The sequence below is a fragment of the Salmo salar genome, chromosome 14, assembly GCF_965601325.2.
Source record: "Salmo salar chromosome 14, fSalSal1, whole genome shotgun sequence".
Lineage (NCBI taxonomy): Eukaryota > Metazoa > Chordata > Actinopteri > Salmoniformes > Salmonidae > Salmo > Salmo salar.
In genome coordinates this window covers 88,559,642-88,582,336 of record NC_138304.1, presented here as the reverse complement: position 1 = coordinate 88,582,336, position 22,695 = coordinate 88,559,642, and the positions used below count along the sequence as shown (strand labels likewise).

Sequence of the window (22,695 nt, the reverse complement as noted above, 5' to 3'; positions counted from 1 at the left end):
AACATAAAGTGCAGGCGTTAAGAGTCAAGTTAATTTTAGCTTATCCACTTGATTTGTCCCTAATCCTTTGTTCTCTTCCGTCTGTGTTTTCCCTACATGACAGGAAACGGATGATCTGATCCTGGTTAATATTGATGATGGGACCGTGTCGTCTTCCTGGTCTGATGGGATTGACCTGCCCGATGTCCCGATGGCGGCCGCAGAGTGTTTTATAACACGGTAGGACAGGAGACCATCTGGGGCGTGTTCATTAGGGCTTGCCGTTGCAAAACATTTCTTATTGGACTGTTCAGAATGTCTTTCCCCGTTTCAATCTGTTTTCTTTCATTTGGTGCCTAATGAATTTTACCTAGAGGACAAGACTCACGGTTAATCTGCTGTCCTAAGATAAACTCGGCAAAAAAAGAACCGTCCTCTCACTGTCAACTGCATTTATTTTCAGCAAATTTAACATGTGTAAATATTTATGAGCATAACAAGATTCAACAACAGACATAAACTGAACAAGTTCCACAGACATGTGACTAACAGAAATGGAATAATGTGTCCCTGACCCAAGCGGGGGTCAAAATCAAAAGTAGCAGTGAGTATCTGGTGTGGCCACCAGCTGCATTAAGAACTGCAGTGCATCTGCAAATTTGACAGTCCTTGTTGTGAGATGTTACCTCACTCTTCCACCAAGGCACCTGCAAGTTCCCAGATATTTTTGCGGGGAATGGCCCTAGCCGTCACCCTCCGATCCAACAGGTCCCAGACGTGCTCAATGGGATTGAGATCCGGGCTCTTCGCTGGCCATGGCAGAACACTGACATTCCTGTCTTGCAGGAAATCATGCACAGAACAAGCAGTATGGCTGGTGGCATTGTCATGCAGGAGGGTCATGTCAGGATGAGCCTGCAGGAAGGGTACCACATGAGGGAGGAGGATGTCTCCCCTTTAACGCACAGCGTTGAGATTGCCTGCAATGATAACCAGCTCAGTCCGATGATGCTGTGACACACCGCCCCAGACCATGACGGACCCTCCAAATCGATCCCGCTCCAGAGTACAGGCCTCGGTGTAACGCTCATTCCTTCAACGATAAACGTGAATCCGATCATCACCTCTGGTGAGACAAAACCACGACTTGTCAGTGAAGACCACTTTTTGCCAGTCCTGTCTGGTCCAGCGACAGTGGGTTTGTGCCCATAGGCGACGTTGTTGCCGGTGTTGTCTGGTGAGGACCTGCCTTACAACAGGCCTACAAGCCCTCAGTCCATTGCGGACAGTCTGAGCACTGATGGAGGGATTGTGCGATCCTAGTGTAACTCGGGCAGTTGTTGTTGCCATCCTGTACCTGTCCCGCAGGTGTGATGTTTGGCTGTACCGATCCTGTGCAGGTGTTTTTTTTTATACGTGGTCTGCCACTGCGAGGACGATCAGCTGTCTGTCCTGTCTCCCTGTAGCGCCGTCTTAGGCGTCTCACAGTACGGACATTGCAATTTATTGCCCTGGCTACATCTGCAGTCCCCATGCCTCCTTGCAGCATGCCTAAGGCACGTTCACGCAGATGAGCAGGGACCCTGGGCATCTTTCTTTTGGTGTTTTTCAGAGTCAGTAGGAAGGCCTCTTTATTGTCCTAAGTTTTCATAATTGTGACCTTAATTGCCTACCGTCTGTAGGCTGTTAATGTCTTAACCTGTTGGGTCTAGGGGGCAGCATTTGCACGTCTGGATAAAAAAAATGTACCCGATTTAATCTGGTTACTAATCCTACCCAGTAACTAGAATATGCATATACTTATTATATATGGATAGAAAACACTCTAAAGTTTCCAAAACTGTTTGAATGGTGTCTGTGAGTATAACAGAACTCATTTGGCAGGCAAAACCCTGAGACATTTTCTGACAGGAAGTGGATACCTGATGTGTTGTATTGACTTTAAAGCTATCCCATTGAAAAACACAGGGGTTTAGGAATATTTTGGCACTTCCTATTGCTTCCACTAGATGTCACCAGCCTTTACAAAGTGTTTTGAGTCTTCTGGAGGGAGATCTGACCGAACAAGAGCCATGGAACGGTGATGTCCCATTAGACACCTGGCGCGCTACTTCATGTTGGGTACCCTCGTTCCAATACGTTATAAAAGGCTATGCATTCGTCCACCTTGAATATTATTCATGTTCTGGTTAAAAAAGGCCCTAATGATTTATGCTATACAACGTTTGACATGTTTGAACGAACGGAAATATATTTTTTCCCCTCGTTCATGACGAGAAGTCCGGCTGGCTTACATCATGTGCTAACGAGACGGAGATTTTTGGACATAAATGATGAGCTGTTTTGAACAAAACTACATTCGTTATGGACCTGTGATACCTGGAAGTGACATCTGATGAAGAGAATCAAAGGTAATGGATTATTTACATAGTATTTTCGATTTTAGATCTCCCCAACATGACGTCTAGTCTGTATCGCAACGCGTATTTTTCTGGGCACAGTGCTCAGATTATTGCAAAGTGTGATTTCCCAGTAAGGTTATTTTTAAATCTGGCAAGTTGATTGCGTTCAAAAGATGTAAATCTATAATTCTTTAAATGACAATATAATATTTTACCAATGTTTTCTAATTTTAATTATTTAATTTGTGACGCTGACTTGACTGCCGGTTATTGGAGGGAAACGATTTCCTCAACATCAATGCCATAGTAAAACGCTGTTTTTGTATATAAATATGAACTTGATAGAACTAAAAATGCATGCATTGTCTAACATAATGTCCTAGGAGTGTCATCTGATGGAGATTGTAAAAGGTTAGTGTATCATTTTAGCTGGTTTTATGGTTTTGGTGACCCTGTCTTTGACTTGACAAAACATTACACACAACTCTTGTAAATGTACTGTCCTAACATACTCTAAATTTATGCTTTCGCCGTAAAACCTTTTTGAAATCGTAAAACGTGGTTAGATTAAGGAGATGTTTATCTTTCAAATGGTGTAACATAGTTGTATTTTTGAAAAATTTGAATTTTGACATTTATTTGGATTCAAATTTGCCGCTCTTGAAATGCACCTGCTGTTGATGGAGTGCACCACAGGTGGCACGCTAGCGTCCCACCTAGCCCCAAGAGGTTAACCTCTATGGGCTAGGTGGGACGCTAGCGTGCCACCCGTGGTGCACTCCATCAACAGCAGGTGCATTTCAAGAGCGGCAAATTTGAATCCAAATAAATGTCAAAATTCAAATTTTTCAAACATACAACTATTTTACACCCTTTGAAAGATAAACATCTCCTTAATCTAACCACGTTTTACGATTTCAAAAAGGTTTTACGGCGAAAGCATAAATTTAGAGTATGTTAGGACAGTACATTTACAAGAGTTGTGTGTAATGTTTTGTCAAGTCAAAGACAGGGTCACCAAAACCATAAAACCAGCTAAAATGATGCACTAACCTTTTACAATCTCCATCAGATGACACTCCTAGGACATTATGTTAGACAATGCATGCATTTTTAGTTCTATCAAGTTCATATTTATATCCAAAAACAGCGTTTTACTATGGCATTGATGTTGAGGAAATCGTTTCCCTCCAATAACCGGCAGTCAAGTCAGCGTCACAAATTAAATAATTAAAATTAGAAAACATTGGTAAAATATTATATTGTCATTTAAAGAATTATAGATTTACATCTCTTGAACGCAATCAACTTGCCAGATTTAAAAATAACCTTACTGGGAAATCACACTTTGCAATAATCTGAGCACTGTGCCCAGAAAAATACGCGTTGCGATACAGACTAGACGTCATGTTGGGGAGATCTAAAATCGAAAATACTATGTAAATAATCCATTACCTTTGATTCTCTTCATCAGATGTCACTTCCAGGTATCACAGGTCCATAACGAATGTAGTTTTGTTCAAAAAAGCTCATTTATGTCCAAAAATCTCCGTCTTGTTAGCACATGATCTAAGCCAGCCGGACTTCTCGTCATGAACGAGGGGAAAAAATATATTTACGTTCGTTCAAACATGTCAAACGTTGTATAGCATAAATCATTAGGGCCTTTTTTAACCAGAACATGAATAATATTCAAGGTGGACGAATGCATACTCTTTTATAACGTATTGGAACGAGGGTACCCAACATGAACTCGCGCGCCAGGTGTCTAATGGGACATCATCGTTCCATGGCTCTTGTTCGGTCAGATCTCCCTCCAGAAGACTCAAAACACTTTGTAAAGGCTGGTGACATCTAGTGGAAGCAATAGGAAGTGCCAAAATATTCCTCAGCCCCTGTGCTTTTCAATGGGATAGGTTTAAAGGTAATACAACACATCAGGTATCCACTTCCTGTCAGAAAATGTCTCAGGGTTTTGCCTGCCAAATGAGTTCTGTTATACTCACAGACACCATTCAAACAGTTTTAGAAACTTTAGAGTGTTTTCTATCCATATATAATAAGTATAAGCATATTCTAGTTACTGGGTAGGATTAGTAACCAGATTAAATCGGGTAAAAAAAAATTATCCAGACGTGCAAATGCTGCCCCCTAGCCCTAACAGGTTAACGACCGTTCCACAGGTGCATGTTAATTGTTTATGGTTCATTGAACAAGCATGGGGAAACAGTGTTTAAACCCTTTACATTGAAGATCTGTGGAGTTATTTGGATTTTTACAAATTATCTTTGAAAGACAGGGTCCAGAAAAAGGGATGTTTCTTTTTTTGATGAGTTTATTACAATGTGTATTGTAATGAATAAGGGAAGGGATGTTATGCAGATAAGCGTGCCACATGTTTTCAGAATATTTCACCAAGTCGAGCATTGGAATAGAAAATGTTTTGTTACCCCTCCCCATTAAGTGTGGGTGTGTCTGGGTGTGTGTGTGCAGGGTGGAGGGTCTCCAGGTGCACTATGACCTGGAGGTGTGTCACCTGGGGGCCAGTACAGAGGTGAACGAGAGGAGGGCCCAGAGGAAGCAGTGGCAGAGGAAACTCAACACACACATCCTGAACATCACTCTGGAACTCATCGTCAACATCTTCAGGTCAGCATCATTTATGAAATTGTATTTGACCTTTATTTTACCGGGCAGGTCAATTAAGAAGAAATTCTTATTTACAATGACTGCCTGGCAAGAGACAAAAGGCATCAAATCTATACTGTTGTTCACTGTCGTTTACTATGACTTAAAATATTATATTATTACATAATTGTTACTATTGTAACCTAATTGACATGCTTCAATTATATTACTTTGATAATTGAGACTCACATTGAGCATATCTAGTCATACATTTTGGGTTGGACCAAAGATGCCTATTTCTCTCACAAGCAAAGCCTTTTGATTATCAAATTAACTATTTAGAAAATAGTGACATTCTAACACTGTTACTTATCCTATTAAATCTTGCTTTATTACAACTAATACAATTGCAATTCCCTGTGCAAAATCACAGCAATATCCTGTAAAATATCAGGACAGGTAAGCTAATCTAGTGATTATTACCCCCCCCCCATACTCCACACCCCAACCACCACGACAGAGAAGTCCACGATCACCTCAACTATGAGCACAGAGTCTTCAACAGTGAGGAGTTCCTTAGGTCTAGAGAGCCAGCAGACCAGCCATTTTACAAGAAGGTATGATACAAATCCTGGTCTGTCAGTTCAGTGAGACGTCAATCTCTGTTTGACTTCTAACTTACAATATTTGGGGCAATGTTTTCTGTCCAGAATGTGATCCAATTTTGTCTTCTTTGCAGGTGTTGGACACACACATCTTCCACTCATTCCTAAAGGATCGTCTAAACAGGAAGATGGACGGGTTCACACGTATGGAGCTGAGTACTCGGACAGAAGCTTACAGGTGAGAGGGAAGATGAGTTTAGCATAAATATTTACCTTTAAACTAGTAAGAGTTTTTGACCTTGCAAATGGAATTAGATTTCAATTTGGTTTAAAAAAAATAAAAAATATCCTAGCACTAACACACTTGATTCAACTTTTCATCACCCTTTAGAATCAGGTGTGTTAGTGATATGGCAAAAACAAAAATGTGCACCCCATTGGGTCCCCAGGACCAGGATTGGGAAACACTGCAGTACTGTATCTTCAAACGCACATCCCAAGTCCTTCCCGGTATAAGCACAGCCTTTCCCCTGACGTCTGTCCTCGCTCCGGTGACATTTCCCCTAGGTACAGATCTAGGATCAGCTTCCCCTCCCCCAACCCTAACCTTAACCATTAGTTGGGAAATGCTAAACTGACCCAAGATCAGCATCTAGAGGCAACTTCACCCTCCACCTCTGGCCTCTTCCCCAGGCTGAGGTCCATGACAGAGTCTCCGCGGCGGCCCACCATGCAGGAGTTGGCCCGTAAATACACCAGCCCAGAGAGCCGGCTCAGCAAGAGGCTGGGGGCCAGCCTGCCCAACCTGGGGGAGAGTGGGGGGTCTCTGGTGGGGCCCCTCAGGCAGACCTCCTTCAAGAACATACAGGTGGACAGCGGTAGGTTGAGGTGGACAGCGGTAGGTTGAGGTGGACAGCGGTAGGTTGAGGTGGACAGCGGTAGGTTGAGGTGGACAGCGGTAGGTTGAGGTGGACAGCGGTAGGTTGAGGTGGACAGAGGACTCATCTTTGTATCGGTGCCATTGTAGCGTCTGTGATAGCATGGGCATTTTAGAGTTGTCAATTTTATTAATTAGATGATTTCTCCCAACTTCTAGGAATCCCCACCCAGTTGACTACTTGGTGGAATGGTGGAAGCCCTTAATGCTAAAACGGGTTATATACATGAGTCCTCTATCTCTGACAACAGGCACAACTTCGATATGTTTTCCAAAGTTGGCGAAATGTCATGTGCGTCAACTTCATATCAGTGTATTTGTAACAACCTAACCAATGCGGGACTTGTATTTGATCAGATAAGCCTCAAGTAGCAAATTAGCAATTGCATTTATTTTTTGTTCAAATTCTACAATCATTGACCTCCACACCAGAATTCTGCACTTCGTGGGCATATTTTTGTGGAGTAAAGCCTCCCGTTTTGCCTCATCCTCTCTGCTACTACCATCGACAGGCGAAGAATTTAACTCGGGAAGGGGCTGTGTGTGTGTTTGTCACTCATTTTGCCCCGTGGGCCGCAATCGTTCTTCAACGAGGTCCGGAGGGCCGCACTGGAAATGTATTATATATTATAAAAATAGTTTGCAATGCTCCCTGACGGTCTAGTGATTTATTAGCCTTCTGGACTGTCAAGAAACCATTATCATTCTACACAGTTTTGATGTGGTGAAATGGTTTACTCAAACCACTCAGACTGGATTCAACACCCCTGATAGAACTTAGAAATCCCTCATGAGATTGGTTTAACTGTTGTACCCCATCAGAACCCAAAATACCATCTTGTTTTACTCCAATGTTTGTAAACAAATGAAATGTAAACAAGCACTCTATAGCCTCAACATGGTTAAAAGTATAATTTGGATACCGTGGATGGTCGATCCTTGCAATCATAGCTCTGTCCATGAACTTGAGAGTGATCAAACATTTCTCCAGCCCTATCACTCAGCTTTTTACCGAAGCTGTGGTCGGGACAATGCTTTGTTATTGTTCCAATTGCTGATTGACCCTTTTAAAGGTTCCTCTGTATGAATGGATTATCTAAGATTATCTATGGAACCCCATAGGTATGAAGTCTCCCCAGAGGCCAGTGAGATTGTTCAAGCTTCCTGAGTTCCCCCCTCCGCTGGCCTACCACTACGTCCAGAATTACTACCAGGAGATGATCACCCTCCTGGGCAAGGCCATCAGCGGGGCGGCCTCCGAGGACTCCTCTCTCCTGGCCCGCTATCACTACCTCAGGGGCTTCGTCAACACCGTGGCCGGTAAACGCCTGGACGCTCTAGAAGACTTCCAGAACCTCTACAAGACAGACACAGACATCTTCCCTGGCGAGCTGGTCAACGCGCTGGTGGACTCTCTACAGGAGGGCGAACAGGCACTGGCTGACCGCCGACCTGAAATCAAACGGCTGATTAGTCGAGTGAAGAGGGACCATGAGAGGGAGCGGGCGCGCCATGTCGACCAAGGTGTCAAGCGGTTCCAACTCCCCAAAAAGCACATGCAGTTGGAGGACTTTGTGAGGCGCGTGCAGGAGTCTGGGATTGTCAAAGACCAGGGGACCATTCACCGGCTGTTTGAGGCTCTCACTGTGGGTAAGGAAGTCATACAGACTCCAAGCTTAGAAAGAGGGAAATAATGAGAGAGGGTTGTCGTTCTTGGTGGAGGTTTTCTTCTATGTTAGTTTTGCAGTAGCCCCTTGTTGTATGGGACTCATCATGAACGTAATCCAATTGATAATACTTGGCCTATACTCCGTAATCAGTCCAGTCCCTGTGATCGATGTGTTAATACCTTACTACATGTAGAGTGAATGCCATGCTAATTCATCTGACTATTGAATCTGCTTCATTTCTTATCCTTTACCTGATCAGAATGTTGTAAGAGCAGCTTGGGTTGGCATGGTGGTGGTTCTGCGGTGAAGGCTTCTTCCCAGTCTATCTTTTACCTTGATTCCAATCTGGAGGGTAAGCATAGCATTATGCCCTGCCTGCTTGCAGAGTGTGCTGTGCCCAACTCCTACCTTTGTGTGTGTGTGTGTGTGTGTTGCTTTGGCCTGTGTGTTCTACTTAATCAACTATCCCTTCAGGTCTTAAATCTGAGATGTGTTTGCTTTTAACATTAGTATCGCTTCAAACACCTCCTCACATAGCATTCATGGCTGACTAGTTAATATTTTCCTTCTATGTTTTGAAGGACGAATAGCATTCCTCCTCTGTGTTCAATTGACTGTTACAGGACTCTTATCTTAAAATGGTCCATTGGACTGTGAGTAGCCTCATGGAAGTGTGTTAAAGTGCCTCACATTTCACTTTACATAGGAGTCATACTGTGCACGTCCAGTAGGGCCAGGGACGATATCAGTATCGAAACAAATCATGAAGCAGATTTAACATCTTTAGGAAAACAGATCTAATGTTTGAAACAAACAAACATCGTTATGTTGTCATCCAGAGTCTCATGTATTTATTTTCCAAGCTATAGAACACTATTTTACATATAGCAGGTTTTTAAAGAGTTTAGTCTGCTCGTGTTTTCAATTTTGCCATGGAAAAATGATTGTTATACTGGTATCGTCCCGGCCCTAACGTCCAGTGAGCTTTGTGTGAATCTCTTGCTCCAGTACACCCACACACCATGAACTTGCTCCACCAGCCAATCAAAAAAAGGCTGTTTAATGTGGTTCCTAATATAACTCCTTCCCCAACCCTGCTAGCTTATCACCTGTCCATTCTAGCTCATTGATTATTGTTTTGAATGGGAAACCTAGTTGAATCCCACCCAGTTTACAGTGAATGTAAACTGCTCCTATGGTTGCAAACCCCTAACTCTAGACTGTCCCCTGCAGGCCAGCAGAAACAGGTGGACCCGGAGATTTTCCGCGTGTTCTACACCTTCTGGAAGGAGACGGAGGCCGAGGCTCAGGAAGTGGCCCTGCCGGCCTCGGCCCTGGAGCACCTGGAGGCTAATGAGTGTGTCTTCAAGCTGTCCTCTTCGGTCAAGACCAGCCACGGCGTGGGCAAGATCGCCATGACACAGAGACGGCTGTTCCTGCTGACCGAAGGACGACCCGGGTACATGGAGGTCACCAAGTTCAGAGACATTGAGGTGTGTTAGGACCTAATTGATCTACGTTACTACTACACTTTATGTCATAGACTGTATATTATTTATGATACTATATATTTGTGTAGAAATTACTACAGTATGTGAATACATTTAAGGCTCTCGGCTCCATAATGAAAACATATATTTTATTGACTCCGTCGGGGTCTCAGCTTACTGTTGAAATAGTAGAATACACAAGGTGCATTTAGAAATTTGGTTGTACATCACCAGTTTTTCTCTTGTCAATGACTGCTAGTCATTCAATTAGCCACGTCAGCTAACGTTTTTTACATTGGTAGCGGCCAGCTAGCTAAACTTAGTAATCATGGTTGAATTACTGGCTGGGGTGGCCCCATTGATTTTGTTAGTCAGTCGCTCTCAGATATCATATTAAAAACGGCAAACACTTCTCTCTGGCAAAATGTGTAGAATTGTAGGAAATGAGCTGTAAAACATGGTGTATGCATGGGTACGCAGTTCAGAAGTTTTGTGGCCCCCACCCCCATCAAAGTTGCCCATCCCTGCATTAAGCTATACAATAAAATGAATGTGTTTGATGTGCTTATAGATGTAATCTATGCTCCTCAATGCAGCTAATGTAGACAACTAGATCTGTTTTTTAAAACACTATTTCATGTACTGTCATATCATTGAGAAACAGGACATTTTCCTGGCTCTATCCATGTTATGATTGCTTATAGCAAGTGTTACAGTGCACTGTTAGTATGTCGTAAGGCTTTATACATGTGTACCATCATACAAAGTATTACCAAATATGATATTACAAATATGAATGTCAAAGATGGTGTTAGGTGAATAACCAGGCTAGTGAATAACCGGTCGGCTTTTGTACCTCAGGAGGTGAAAATCTCCTCTGCTCCCTTCCTACTGCTGAGGATCCCGTCTCTGAAGATCAAGACCACCCTGAGGAAGGAGACGTTTGAGGTCAACCTGAAGTCAGAGGTTGACCTCTGGCACCTCATGGTCAAGGAGATGTGGGCTGGAAGGAAGATGGCCGACGACCACAAGGTAGTATGTCAAAATGTGACTGGGTCTCTGGGTGCGTGTCAATTTATATACATTTTTTTTCCTGAATTGTGCACTCGTTCACTACTTCCCACAATTCTAGGAATTGGGTTGGTGCAGGCATGGGCCTTATTTCACCATACGTCTTATACTGTACTAGACATTTCCTTTCAAATCAGTAAATGGAAGTGAACAAGGACACCCTTGGGGTGGAAGGAGAGAGAATTGGGACATAGCTTCTCTCTCTCTCGCTATCCCGCTCTGCATACGACTATGTATGGCCAGTATGTAGCTACACTATAAAGGGAGTTTTTCTTTAGCAGCACAGATGGCCAACGTTAGCACTAAAACCTCTCTGGTAGATTGGACTCTAGCTCAGTGGGTGTGGTTGACATTCCATGTAAGAGGGGGAGCTATGGAGTTTCATATGGGCTTGGCTCTATTGTTCAGCCAGTCCAAAGTCTGCACTACTCTCCAGCCTTCAGTTTCCACTATTAAACTGCATGAAACAACGTGGCCGCTTCTGGCCCCCGGCCCATCTCTCTTCATGTATTGTCGTCTTCTCTGTTATCACTGGAAAGACCGCATTTCCCAGGGTTAAGTTCCGTCTTTCTCTTTAATTAAGGCCTCATCCCCTGCTGCCTCCAGCTAGCCTAGCTCCGGATCTGTTTGTGCTGTCGTGGCATGACAATAACTACATTAGACAAGGAGTTGGTAAGACCGCACCAACAGATCTGGCACCAGGCTAGCCTCCCCCAACGCATGGTTCAGATGCCATGGAGTTACCGTAAGAGCCAGTTAGTCTGGTTACAAACTACTGGCCCTAGAGATATTTTGCTTTCTATTCCTCCTTTTCTTTCATGTTTCCGTCAGCATGATGTCATGGGAAACAGACTCTTGTACATCTGGAGTATGCATAGAATGTGTGACGTTCATCATAATTCATATACATATGAAGAGAATCTCAAATCTGTGTTTCTCTCTTTTTCTGTCTCTCTCACTCTTCCTCTCCTACTCTCTCCCTCTACCTCGCTCTCTCAGGACCCCCAATATATGCAGCAGGCTCTGACCAACGCCCTGTTGATGGATGCAGTGGTTGGCTGTCTGCAGTCACAAAAGGCCATTTTTGCTGCAACCAAGCTGGCACACTTTGACAGAATGAAACTGGAAGGTATGGCAACTGAGATATTTGTGGAACTATGAATTAGGTTTAAGCAGCTTGTCTCTCCCGAAGTTGATATTTTCACAGGGACAAAAAGACACTGGAAAAACATCAGATCATACCAAAAAATCCCCAAACATTTTAGATCATTTGAAATAAATAGCTTTACAGAAAGCACATGTTCATGAGTCTGGTTTCTCAGGAGATTTTTTTAATTCATTTCAAACTTTGACCTCTGAGCTTTCTCTCCATCCTGAGCAGTCCCGCTGATGGTCCCTAAAACCACGTCAGAGACCCTGAAACACAAGATCAACCCTTCTCTGGACCTGACTAGCCCCCAGGCGGTGGATGTTCTGCTCTACACCCCAGGTAATCTCTCAGGCACTCTGTCAGTCATGACATCAGACACCATACCGTTCCTGTTCAACAAACTGGTAACACTACATATCTGTAGAATGATTTCCCAGTACTACAAACGCCCTACAGGATGCTCAGTAAATCAAGTAGGTGCTGCTGGTATTTCCCATTCAACCTAAACTCTCCTCCAGTCTAGGACATACCACGTACCCTCACACAGTACTCCTCACTTCAACCTAAACTCTCCTCCAGTCTAGGACATACCACGTACCCTCACACAGTACTCCTCACTTCAACCTAAACTCTCCTCCAGTCTAGGACATACCACGTACCCTCACACAGTACTCCTCAGGTCATGGTAGTACACCTCAAATCTGTGTTCTGTAGTCGAGGTATTGCATGACAACAACACCTGAGTCATGTTGTCTGTGTCCTGGTAACATATGTCACACTCCAAGACCTGGTTTTAAATACTATTTAATAATCGTTCAACTACTTTGTTTGTTTTAATCTGCCTTGATTGCCAGGTGGGTGGGGTTTGCACTTTTGTGACTATTCAATTGGTTCCATTACAATAGGCAAGCTCAATCAAGCACAGCTAAAGTATTTTATTTTAAATGGTGTTTGAACCCAGGTCTGTCACACTCCCTACTGCTGCTTGGCCGGTGACGGTGACAGTGTCAGGTTACAGGAGGAGGCTTGGCAGAAGGGGCCAGAGGCGTTTTTATTTTATTTTACTGCCTCTTAAACAATTAATGAGGCACAGCTTTTCCCAACGCATCACCACCAACCACTTCCTGTTGTGTTCCTTAGTTTCATCCTTAGTTTCATGCAGTGGTTACTGATAGTAGACTCCTATAGTAGTCACAATAGAATCACTGTGATTGTTCCTCCTACTCAAACCACAAATGTTTATTACAGTTGAAGTCTGAAGTTTACATACACCTTAGCCAAATGCATTTAAACTCAGTTTCCTAGTAAAAATTCCCTGTCTTAGGTCAGTTAGGATCACCACTTTATTTTAAAAATGTGAAATGTCAGAATAATAGTAGAGAGAATGATTTATTTCAGCTTTTATTTATTTCATCACATTCCCAGTGGTTCAGAAGTTTACGTACACTCGATTAGTATTTGGTAGCATTGCCTTTAAATTGTTTAACTTGGGTCATTAGTTTCGGGTAGCCTTCCACAAGCTTCCCACAATAAGGTGGGTGCATTTTGGCCCATTCCTCCTGACAGAGCTGGTGTAACTGAGTCAGCTTTGAGGCCTCCTTGCTTGCAAACGCTTTTTCAGTTCTGCCCACACATTTTCTATAGGATTTGAGGTCAGGGCTTTGTGATGGCCTTTCCAATACCTTGACTTTGTTGTCCTTAAGCGATCTTACCACAACTTTGGAAGTATGTTTGGGGTCATTGTCTATTTGGATGACCCATTTGCGACCAAGCTTTAACTTCCTGACTGATGTCTTGAGATGTTGCTTCAATATATCCACATAATTTTCCTGCCTCGTGATGCCATCTATTTTGTGAAGTGCACCAGTCCCTCCTGCAGCAAAGCACCCCCACAACATGATGCTTCACTGTTGGGATAGTGTGCTTCAGCTTGCAAGCCTCCACTTTTTTCCTCCAAACATAACGATGGTCATTATGGCCAAACAGTTCTATTTTTGTTTCATCAGACCAGAGGACATTTCTCCAAAAAGTACGATCTTTGACCCCATATGCAGTTGCAAGCCGTAGTCTGGCTTTGTTATGGCGGTTTTGGAGCAGTGGCTTCTTCCTTGCTGAGCGGCCTTACAGGTTATGTTGATATAGGACTCATTTTACTGTTGATATAAATACTTTTGTACCTGTTTCCTCTAGCATCTTCACAAGGTACTTTGCTGTTGTTCTGGGATTGATTTGCACTTTTCGCACCAAAGTACGTTCATCTCTAGGAAACAGAACGCGTCTCCTTCCTGAGCGGTATGACGGCTGCATGGTCCCATGGTGTTTATACTTGCGTACTATTGTGTGTACAGATGAACGTGGTACCTTCAGGCGTTTGGAAATTGCGCCCAAGGATGAACGAGACTTGTGGAGGTCTACAATTCTTTTTCTGAGGTCTTGGCTGATTTCTTTTGATTTTCTCATGATGTCAAGCAAATAGGCACGGAGTTTGACGGTAGACCTTGAAATACATCCACAGGTACACCTCCAATTGACTCAAATGATGTCAATTAGCCTATCAGAAGCTTCTAAAGCCATTACATCATTTTCTGGAATTTTCCAAGCTGTTTAAAGGCACAGTCAACTTGGTGTATGTAAACTTCTGACCCACTGGAAATGTGATACAGTGAATTATAAGTGAAATAATCTGTCAGTAAACAATTGTTGGAAAATGACTTGTCTCATGCACAAAGTAGATGTCCTAACCGACTTGCCAAAACTATAGTTTGGTAACTAGACATTTGTGGAGTGATTGAAAAACAAGTTTTAATAACTCCAACCTAAGTGTATGTAAACTTCCAACTTGAACTGTATATTACACAGACCTGTATTACACTATCTGACACAATGAGATGTTTGATTCTGACTTCTGTATTAATTTCACATCTTGAACATCTAACATCAATCGTTTGAATCAGCATTGTTTTTCTGACTCATTTGTACGGTTCGTGTTTTGACTGGGCACGTCATAAGAAACATGCTCTAGTCTGCAAGGCTCTTCAGTCCCAGCACTCGGTGTAAAGGAGCCTGTGTCTTAACCTAGTGACATCACAGAACCAACAGCAGCTTCTTTGTTTAACACAGTGTCCCTTCTCCCTACTCCTTCCCCTGGTCCTCTCACAGACAGTGGTGTGTTTGTCTGAGCCTTCCCCCTGATTGGTCCATCTGTAACCAGTTAGAAGGGGGTATGGTAGTGGCCATGGTACGGGGCCTGGCCATGACCCTCTAGGCCTGTGGTTCTCAAACCTCTTCTCGGAGACCCCCAAGCTGTTCCATGTCTTTGAACAATTCCAGAGCTAGCACACCTGATTCAACTAATCATCAAACCCTTGAATAGGTAAATCAGGGGAGCTAGTTCAGGGCTACAACAAAGTTGTGAAACTTCTGGGGGTCTAGGTGGAGAGGTCTGAGAAGCACCGCTCTAGGCACTGGTAATAGTGCTGCGTCAGCACAGAGCACCATTGAAGTCCCAGCTCTCAGGGACTAAATGTAGGTCACTTATGTACCCTTGGACAGAGTCCAGATTCCCTCCCTCCTGTTCTGTTCATCACTCCTCCCCAAGAAAGGGAGGATGTGACACATCAAGTTCTTTTCTTTTTCCTATTATGATTTGAAAAATAAATGTTAGGCCGTAAGAGGAAATGGAACAGCTAGGCTGAAGCTGGACAGATTTAGGTTGTATTCCATAATATGGATTGATGTCTGAAAAGTTCCATATGTGTGCCATTGTGTAACTAAATGTTAACACTTCTTCTCTGTGTGTGTGTGTGTGTGTGAGAGAGATGTATTAGAATATACGTATTTATTATAAATAAAGAATATTCAATGCATTTCAGCCTTCATCAGGGATTTTTTATTTATTTTTTTACTTAACTGTATACAGTGCAGTCAGTATTCAGACCCCTTGACTTTTCTCACATTTTGTTAGGTTACAGCCTTATTCTAAAATTGATTTAATTTTTAAAAAAATCCCTCAATCTACACACAATAGCCCATAATGACAAAGCGAAAACAAGTTTTTAGAAATTTCTGCAAAAAATAAAAACATTCCTTATTTAAGTATTCACACTTTGATAAGAGACTCGAAATTGAGCTCAGGTGCATCCTGTTTCCATTGATTAACCTTGACATATTTCTACAACTTGATTGGAGTCCACCTGTGGTAAATTCAATTGATTGGACAAGATTTGGAAAGGCACACACCTGTCTATATAAAGTCCCACAGTTGACAGTGCATGTCAGAGCAAAAACCAAGCCATGGGGTTGAAGGAATTGTCCTTAGAGCTCTGAGACAGGATTGTGTCGGCACAGATCAGGGGAAGTGTACCAAAACATTTCTGCAGCATTGAAGGTCCTCAAGAGCACATTGGCCTCCATCATTCATAAATGGAAGAAGCTCTTCCTAGAGCTGGCAGCCCCTGCCAAACTGAGCAATCGGTGGAAAAGAACCCAATGGTCACTCTGACAGAGCTCCAGAGTTTCTCTGTGGAGATGGTTGTCCTTCTGGAAGGTTCTCCCATCTCTGTGGCAGTACACCAATCAGGCCTTTATGGTAGAGTGGCCAGACGGAAGCCACTCCTCAGTAAAAGGAACATGACAGCCCGCTTGGAGTTTGCCCAAAGGCACCTAAAGATTCTCAGACCATGAGAAACAAGATTCTCTGGTCTGATGAAACCAAAATCTAACACTCTTTCCTGGATGCCAAGCGTCATATCTGGAGGAAAACTGGCACCATCCCTATGGTGAAGCATGGTGGTGGCAGCATCATGCTGTGGGGATGTTTGTCAGCGGCAGGGACTGGGAGACTACTCAGGATCGAGGGAAAGATGAATGGAGCAAAGTACAGAGCTCCTTGATGTAAACCTGCTCCAGAGCACTCAGGACCTCAGACTGGGGTGAAGGTTCACCTTCCAACAGGACAACTACCCTAAGCACACAGCCAAGACAACACAGGAGTGGCTTTGGGACAAGTCTCAATGTCATTGAGTGGCCCAGCCAGAGCTCGGACTTGAACCTGATCGAACATCTCTGGAGAGACGACGCTCCCCATCCAACCTGACAGAGCTTAAGAGGATCTGCAGAAAAGAATGGGAGAAACTCCCCAAATACAGGTACATACTCAAAGCTGTAATTGCTGCCAAAAGGGTTTAAACAAACTACTGAGTAAGGGGGCTGAATACTTATGTAAATTAGAATCTTTTTTTTGCAACGTTTTCTAAAAAACTGTTTTTGCTTTGTAATTATGGGCTATTGCATGTATGTTGGGGGGGGGGGGGACAATTTAATCCATTTTAGAATAAGGCTGTAACGTATCAAATTGTGTGAAAAGTCAAGGGGCTTGAATACTTTCCAAATGCACTGTAGTTACCATCTCTACTAGTCAAGCCATGAGCTACTTACTGTATTTGAATCAGACCTACTGTATATAGACTTTTTCAGCATGTGAGAAATATTCTGCCATGCTTGTAGGACAATAGATGCATAGAAAATGCAGATTCAGGGGTTCCTGCATTCAGCAATGTTTTTGTTCACATTCTCAGGCCAGCTGGGCGTGTCGTCTGACTCTGAGGGTGATGGGAACCCCAAACTGTGGTGTGCCCTGAGTGACGGGAAGGTGGTGGTGTTTGATGCAGCCAGCTGGTCCATGCAACAGAACCAAGTCCAAGTGGGAACTTCACGAGTGGTAAGGCTGTGGATGTGGAATGGGGATGGGACCACTATTTTAAAGGAGTAGGCAAATTGAAGGGAGGAGGACAATTTATAGAATTATCAAAAAGCAGTAGTAATTCACTTACCACATTTAGTCATCTTCTTGGTCCCGTTTGGCTATATTTAGTGTTCGTGTAGATGAAAATAACTAAGGGATTCTGCTGACCCCTGGTGGGTACAGTATGTTATGACTGAAATGACCTGCTTGGACCTGCTTCTATGTTTTTGAAATGGTACGGTTTTAAAATGGTGTTTTATGTCTGAAATGTCTTGGTGCCATGGTTTGAAATAGGCAGGCCACCTGGTTTGAAATGGGCAAATGTTTTGTCCAGAACTGCATGCTGGGAGTGGACCGGCAGCAAGTGTGGATTGGCACCCAGGATTCAGTGATTTACATAATCAGCACCCGCAGCATGTCCTGTAACAAGCAGCTGAGAGACCACCGCAGTGAGGTCACAGGGCTGTCCCTAGGGGAATGCAGCGAGAAATACAGGTGAGGGGTGACAATGACATGCAGTTGAAAACTATCCGGCTGGCTTTAACTGGCACATTTACAGTAATGTTGATTAATGAACACTGTCCTTGTAAAATGAAATGTAATATAGTGAAGTAACATACAGCTACTACTGGCATCATATCCATAGAGAGATGTTTTTTTTAGGACCGCATGATAACGGCGGCAATGAGCAGTCCCAGCTCGAAGTAAAATAGTTTTAAGTATAACATCCTTTCTTTATGCCTGGGTAGTGTACATTAGGCACCAAAAGGAGGACAACGGACTGAAGCAGGGAGCGACTATCTGAACGTGTCCAATATGAAATGCTCTTTCCAGTTTTAAAAAACATTTTGCTACTGTGTGCCACACTAAACACGACCCTGCTGATTTTTTCCCCTGTGGTTATTAATAACATTAATCTTTACCTGAACATGTATTCCCTGTTGCAGCCCAAAGGTGGCATACTCCTGCAGTGCGGAGGGTACAGTGATGGTGTGGGACGTGTCCACGTTACAGGTCAGGAAACAGTTCCGGGTCTCCTGCGACCGTCTCCAGTCCATTCAGCTCTGCAATGGAACCCTATGGTGCTGTAAGTACAAGCATAAAAATAGGGTACTTAAAGTGACTTCTGGCTGTACTATACTTCTGTATATATTGTTTTATATATTTTTTTTATTTGACCTTTTATTTAACCAGGTAGGCCAGTTGAGAACAAGTTCTCATTTACAACTGCGACCTGGCCAAGATAAAGCAAAACAATGTGACACAAACAACAACAGTTACACACGGAATAAACAGACATAGAGTCAATAACACAATAGAAAAAGTTTATGTACAGTGTGTGCAAATGAGGCAAGATAAGGGAGGTAGGGCAATAAATAGGCCATAGTGGCAAAATAATTACAATTTAGCAATTAAACACTGGAGTGATAGATGTGCAGAAGATGAATGTGCAAGTAGAGATACTGGGGTGCAAAGGAGCAAAAAAATAAATACAGTATGGGGATGAGGTAGTTGGATGGGCTATTTACAGATGGACTATGTACAGGAGCAGTGATCTGTGAGCTGCTCTGACAGCTGGTGATTAAAGTTAGTGAGGGAGATATGGGTCTCCAGCTTCAGTGATTTTTGCAATTCGTTCCAGTCATTGGCAGCAGAGAACTGGAAGGAAAGGCAGCCAAAGGAGGAATTGGCTTTGGGGGAGACCAGTGAAATATACCTGCTGGAGCGCGTGCTACGGGTGGGTGCTGCTATGAAGACCAGTGAGCTTAGATAAGGCGGGGCTTTACCTAGCAAAGACTTATAGATGACCTGGAGCCAGTGGATTTGGCGACGAATATGAAGCGAGGGCCAGCCAACGAGAACATACAGGTCGCAGTGGTGGGTAGTATATATGGCTTTGGTGACAAAACGGATGGCACTGTGATAGACTGCACCCAATTTGCAGAGTAGAGTGTTGGAGGCTATTTTGTAAATGACATCACCGAAGTCAAGTATCGGTAGGATAGTCAGTTTTTCGAGGGCATGTTTGGCAGCATGAGTGAAGGATGCTTTGTTGCGATATAGGAAGCCGATTCTAGATTTAATTTTGGATTGGAGATGCTTAATGTGAGTCGAAGGAGAGTTTACAGTCTAACCAGACACCTCAGAATATGTGGACAACTACAAATACCGAGTCAGAACCGTCCAGAGTAGTGATGCTAGTTGGGCGGGCAGGTGTGGGCAGTGATTGGTTGAAGAGCATGCATTTAGTTTTACTTGCATTTAAGAGCAGTTGGAGGCCACGGAAGGAGTGTTGTATGGCATTGAAGCTCTACTCGAGGTTAGTTAACAGTGTCCAAAGAAAGGCCAGAAGTATACAGAATGGTGTCGTCTGCTTGGAGGTGGATGACAGATGGATTCTTAATGATTGTTTTAATTGTGATTTGTGATTGTTATTCCTCCCACATCATTCAGGTGCCAGAGACTGCATTATGGAGGTGTGGAAAAACGGAATGTTACATCGCAAGATCTGCCTTCCTGAGCAGCTCTGTGGCTCCCCAACTGCCTTCAGCAGCTTCCTGCTCTACCATGAGGTGGGTAGTGTCTATGGTGATATAGAGATATACAGTGCATTCGGAAAGTATTCAGACCCCTTGACTTTTCCCTAAAAATGTCCCCCTTCATCAATCTTCACATGATACCCCATAATGACAAAGCAAAAACACATTTTTAGAAATTTGATAAGCTGAGATATCACATTTACAGAAGTATTCAGACCCTTTACTCAGTGCTTTGTTGAAGCGCCTTTGACAGTGATTACAGCCTCGAGTCTTCTTGGGTATGACGCTACAAGCTTGGCACACCTGTATTTGGTAGAGTTTCTCCCATTCTTCTCTGCAGATCCTCGGGATCAAGTCCGGGCTCTTGCTGGGCCACTCAAGGACATTAAGACACTTGTCCCGAAGCCACTCCTGTGTTGTCTTGGCTGTGCTTAGGGTTGTTGTCCTGTTGGAAGGTGAACCTTCACCCCAGTCTGAGGTCCTGAGAAGAGTTTCATCAAGGATCTCTCTGTACTTTGCTCTGTTCATTTTTCCCTCGAACCTGACTAGTCTCCCCAGTCCCTGCCTCTGAAAAACATCTCCACAGCATGATGCTGCCACCACCATGCTTCACCGTAGGGATGGTGTCAGGTTTCCTCCAGACATGACGTTTAGCATTCAGGCCAAGGAGTTCAATCTTGGTTTCATCAGACCAGAGAATCTTGTTTCTCATGGTCTTAGACTCCTTTAGGTGCCTTTTGGCAAACTCCAAGCAGGCTGTCATGTGCCTTTTACTGAGGAGAGGCTTCCGTCTGGACACTACATTAATGGCCTGATTGGTGGAGTGCTGCAGAGATGGTTGTCCTTCTGGAAGGTTCTCCCATCTCCACAGAGGAGCTCTGTCAGAGTGACCATTTGGTTCTTGGACATCTCCCGGGCACAAGGCCCTTCTCCCCCGATTGATCAATTTGGCTGGGCGGCCAGCTCTAGGAAGAGTCTTGGTTCCAAACTTCCATTTAAGAATGATGGAGGCCACTGTGTTCTCGGGGACCTTCAGTGCTGCAGAAATGTTTTGGTACCTTTCCCCAGATCTGTGCCTCGACATAATCCTGTCTCGGAGCTTTACGGCCAATTCCTTTGACCTCATGGCTTAGTTTTTGCTCTGACATGCACTGTCAACTGTGGGATCTTATATAGACAGGTGAGCTTTTCCAAATAATGTCTAATCAATAGAATTGACTACAGGTGGACTCCAATCAAGTTGTAGAAACTCTCAAGGATGATCAATGGAAACATGATGCACTTGACCTCAAACATTTCTAAAAACCGGTTTTCGCTTTTTCATTATGGAGTATTATTGTTTGTAGATTGAGGGTGAAAAATTATGTAATCAATTTTAGAAGGCTGTAACATAACAAAATGTGGAGAAAGTCAAGGTGTCTGAATACGTACTGTGTGTGTATATATCTCTATCCATCGATCTATACATATATACTGAGTGTATATAAAATGTTAAGAACACCTGCTCGTTCCATGACATAGGCTGACCAGGTGAAGCTCTGATCCCTTATTGATGTTACTTGCTAAATCCACTTCAGTCAGTGTAGATGAAGGGGAGGCGACATGTTAAAGAAAGATTTGCGACATGGATTGTGTGCCATTCAGAGGGTGAATGGGAAATACTAAATATTTAATTGCCTATGAACGGGGTATGGTAGTAGGTGCCAGGCACACCAGTTTGTGTAAAGAACTGCAACGCTGCTGGGTTTTTCATGCTCAACAGTTTCCCTTGTGTATCAAGAATGGTCCACCACCCAAAGGACGTCCAGCCAACTTGACACAACTTTAGGAAGCATTGGAGCCAACATGGGCCAGCATCCCTGTGGAACGCTTTCGACACCTTGTAGAGTCTATGCCCTGACGAATTGAGACTGTTCTGAGGGCAAAAGGGGGTGCAACTCAATATTAGGAAGCTGTACCAAATATTTGCTCTACTCGGTGCATAGTCACAAAGGCAATTCAGTCGCTATAAAACACTAAAATTGTCCTCCTTTTTGAACAACCCCACGTGTGTGTGTGATGAGCTGAAATATAAGATCCCCGAAATGTTCCATACGCACATAAAGCTTATTTCTCTAAAATTTAGTGCACAAATTTGTTTACATCCTTGTTAGTGAGCATTTCTCCTTTGCCAAGATAATCCTATGCCAGGTGTGGCATATCAAGGAGCTGATTAAAAAGCATGATCATTACACAGGTGTACCTTGTGCAGGAGACAATAAAATGCCACTCTAAAATGTGCATTTTTGTCACAACACAATGCCACAGATGTCTCAAGTTGAGGGAGTGTGCAATTGGCATGCTGACTGCAGGATTGTCCATCAGAGCTGTTGCCAGAGAATTGAATGTTCATTTCTCTACCATAAGCCGCCTCAAACGTTGTTTTAGAGAATTTGGCAGTACGTCCACCCGGCCTCACAACCGCAGACCACGTGTTGCCA

General features: G+C 43.5%; 1 protein-coding gene across 1 annotated transcript in view; it reads left to right on the top strand.

Annotated features, from left to right (window-relative positions):
• The window catches only part of LOC123726821 (DENN domain-containing protein 3), a 34,360-nt gene extending 16,226 nt beyond the window's left edge, over positions 1–18,134 (top strand). Inside the window, exons 11-23 of the mRNA XM_045694871.2 lie at positions 104–219; positions 4,875–5,030; positions 5,530–5,626; positions 5,749–5,852; positions 6,308–6,492; positions 7,674–8,201; positions 8,481–8,573; positions 9,455–9,714; positions 10,573–10,743; positions 11,782–11,911; positions 12,164–12,271; positions 17,509–17,651; positions 17,970–18,134. Coding sequence (XP_045550827.2) covers positions 104–219; positions 4,875–5,030; positions 5,530–5,626; positions 5,749–5,852; positions 6,308–6,492; positions 7,674–8,201; positions 8,481–8,573; positions 9,455–9,714; positions 10,573–10,743; positions 11,782–11,911; positions 12,164–12,271; positions 17,509–17,651; positions 17,970–17,987 — 2,109 coding nt within the window. The 3' untranslated portion in view covers positions 17,988–18,134. The remainder of the gene's footprint in view (positions 1–103; positions 220–4,874; positions 5,031–5,529; positions 5,627–5,748; positions 5,853–6,307; positions 6,493–7,673; positions 8,202–8,480; positions 8,574–9,454; positions 9,715–10,572; positions 10,744–11,781; positions 11,912–12,163; positions 12,272–17,508; positions 17,652–17,969) is intronic.
• The last annotated feature ends 4,561 nt before the right edge of the window (positions 18,135–22,695 follow it).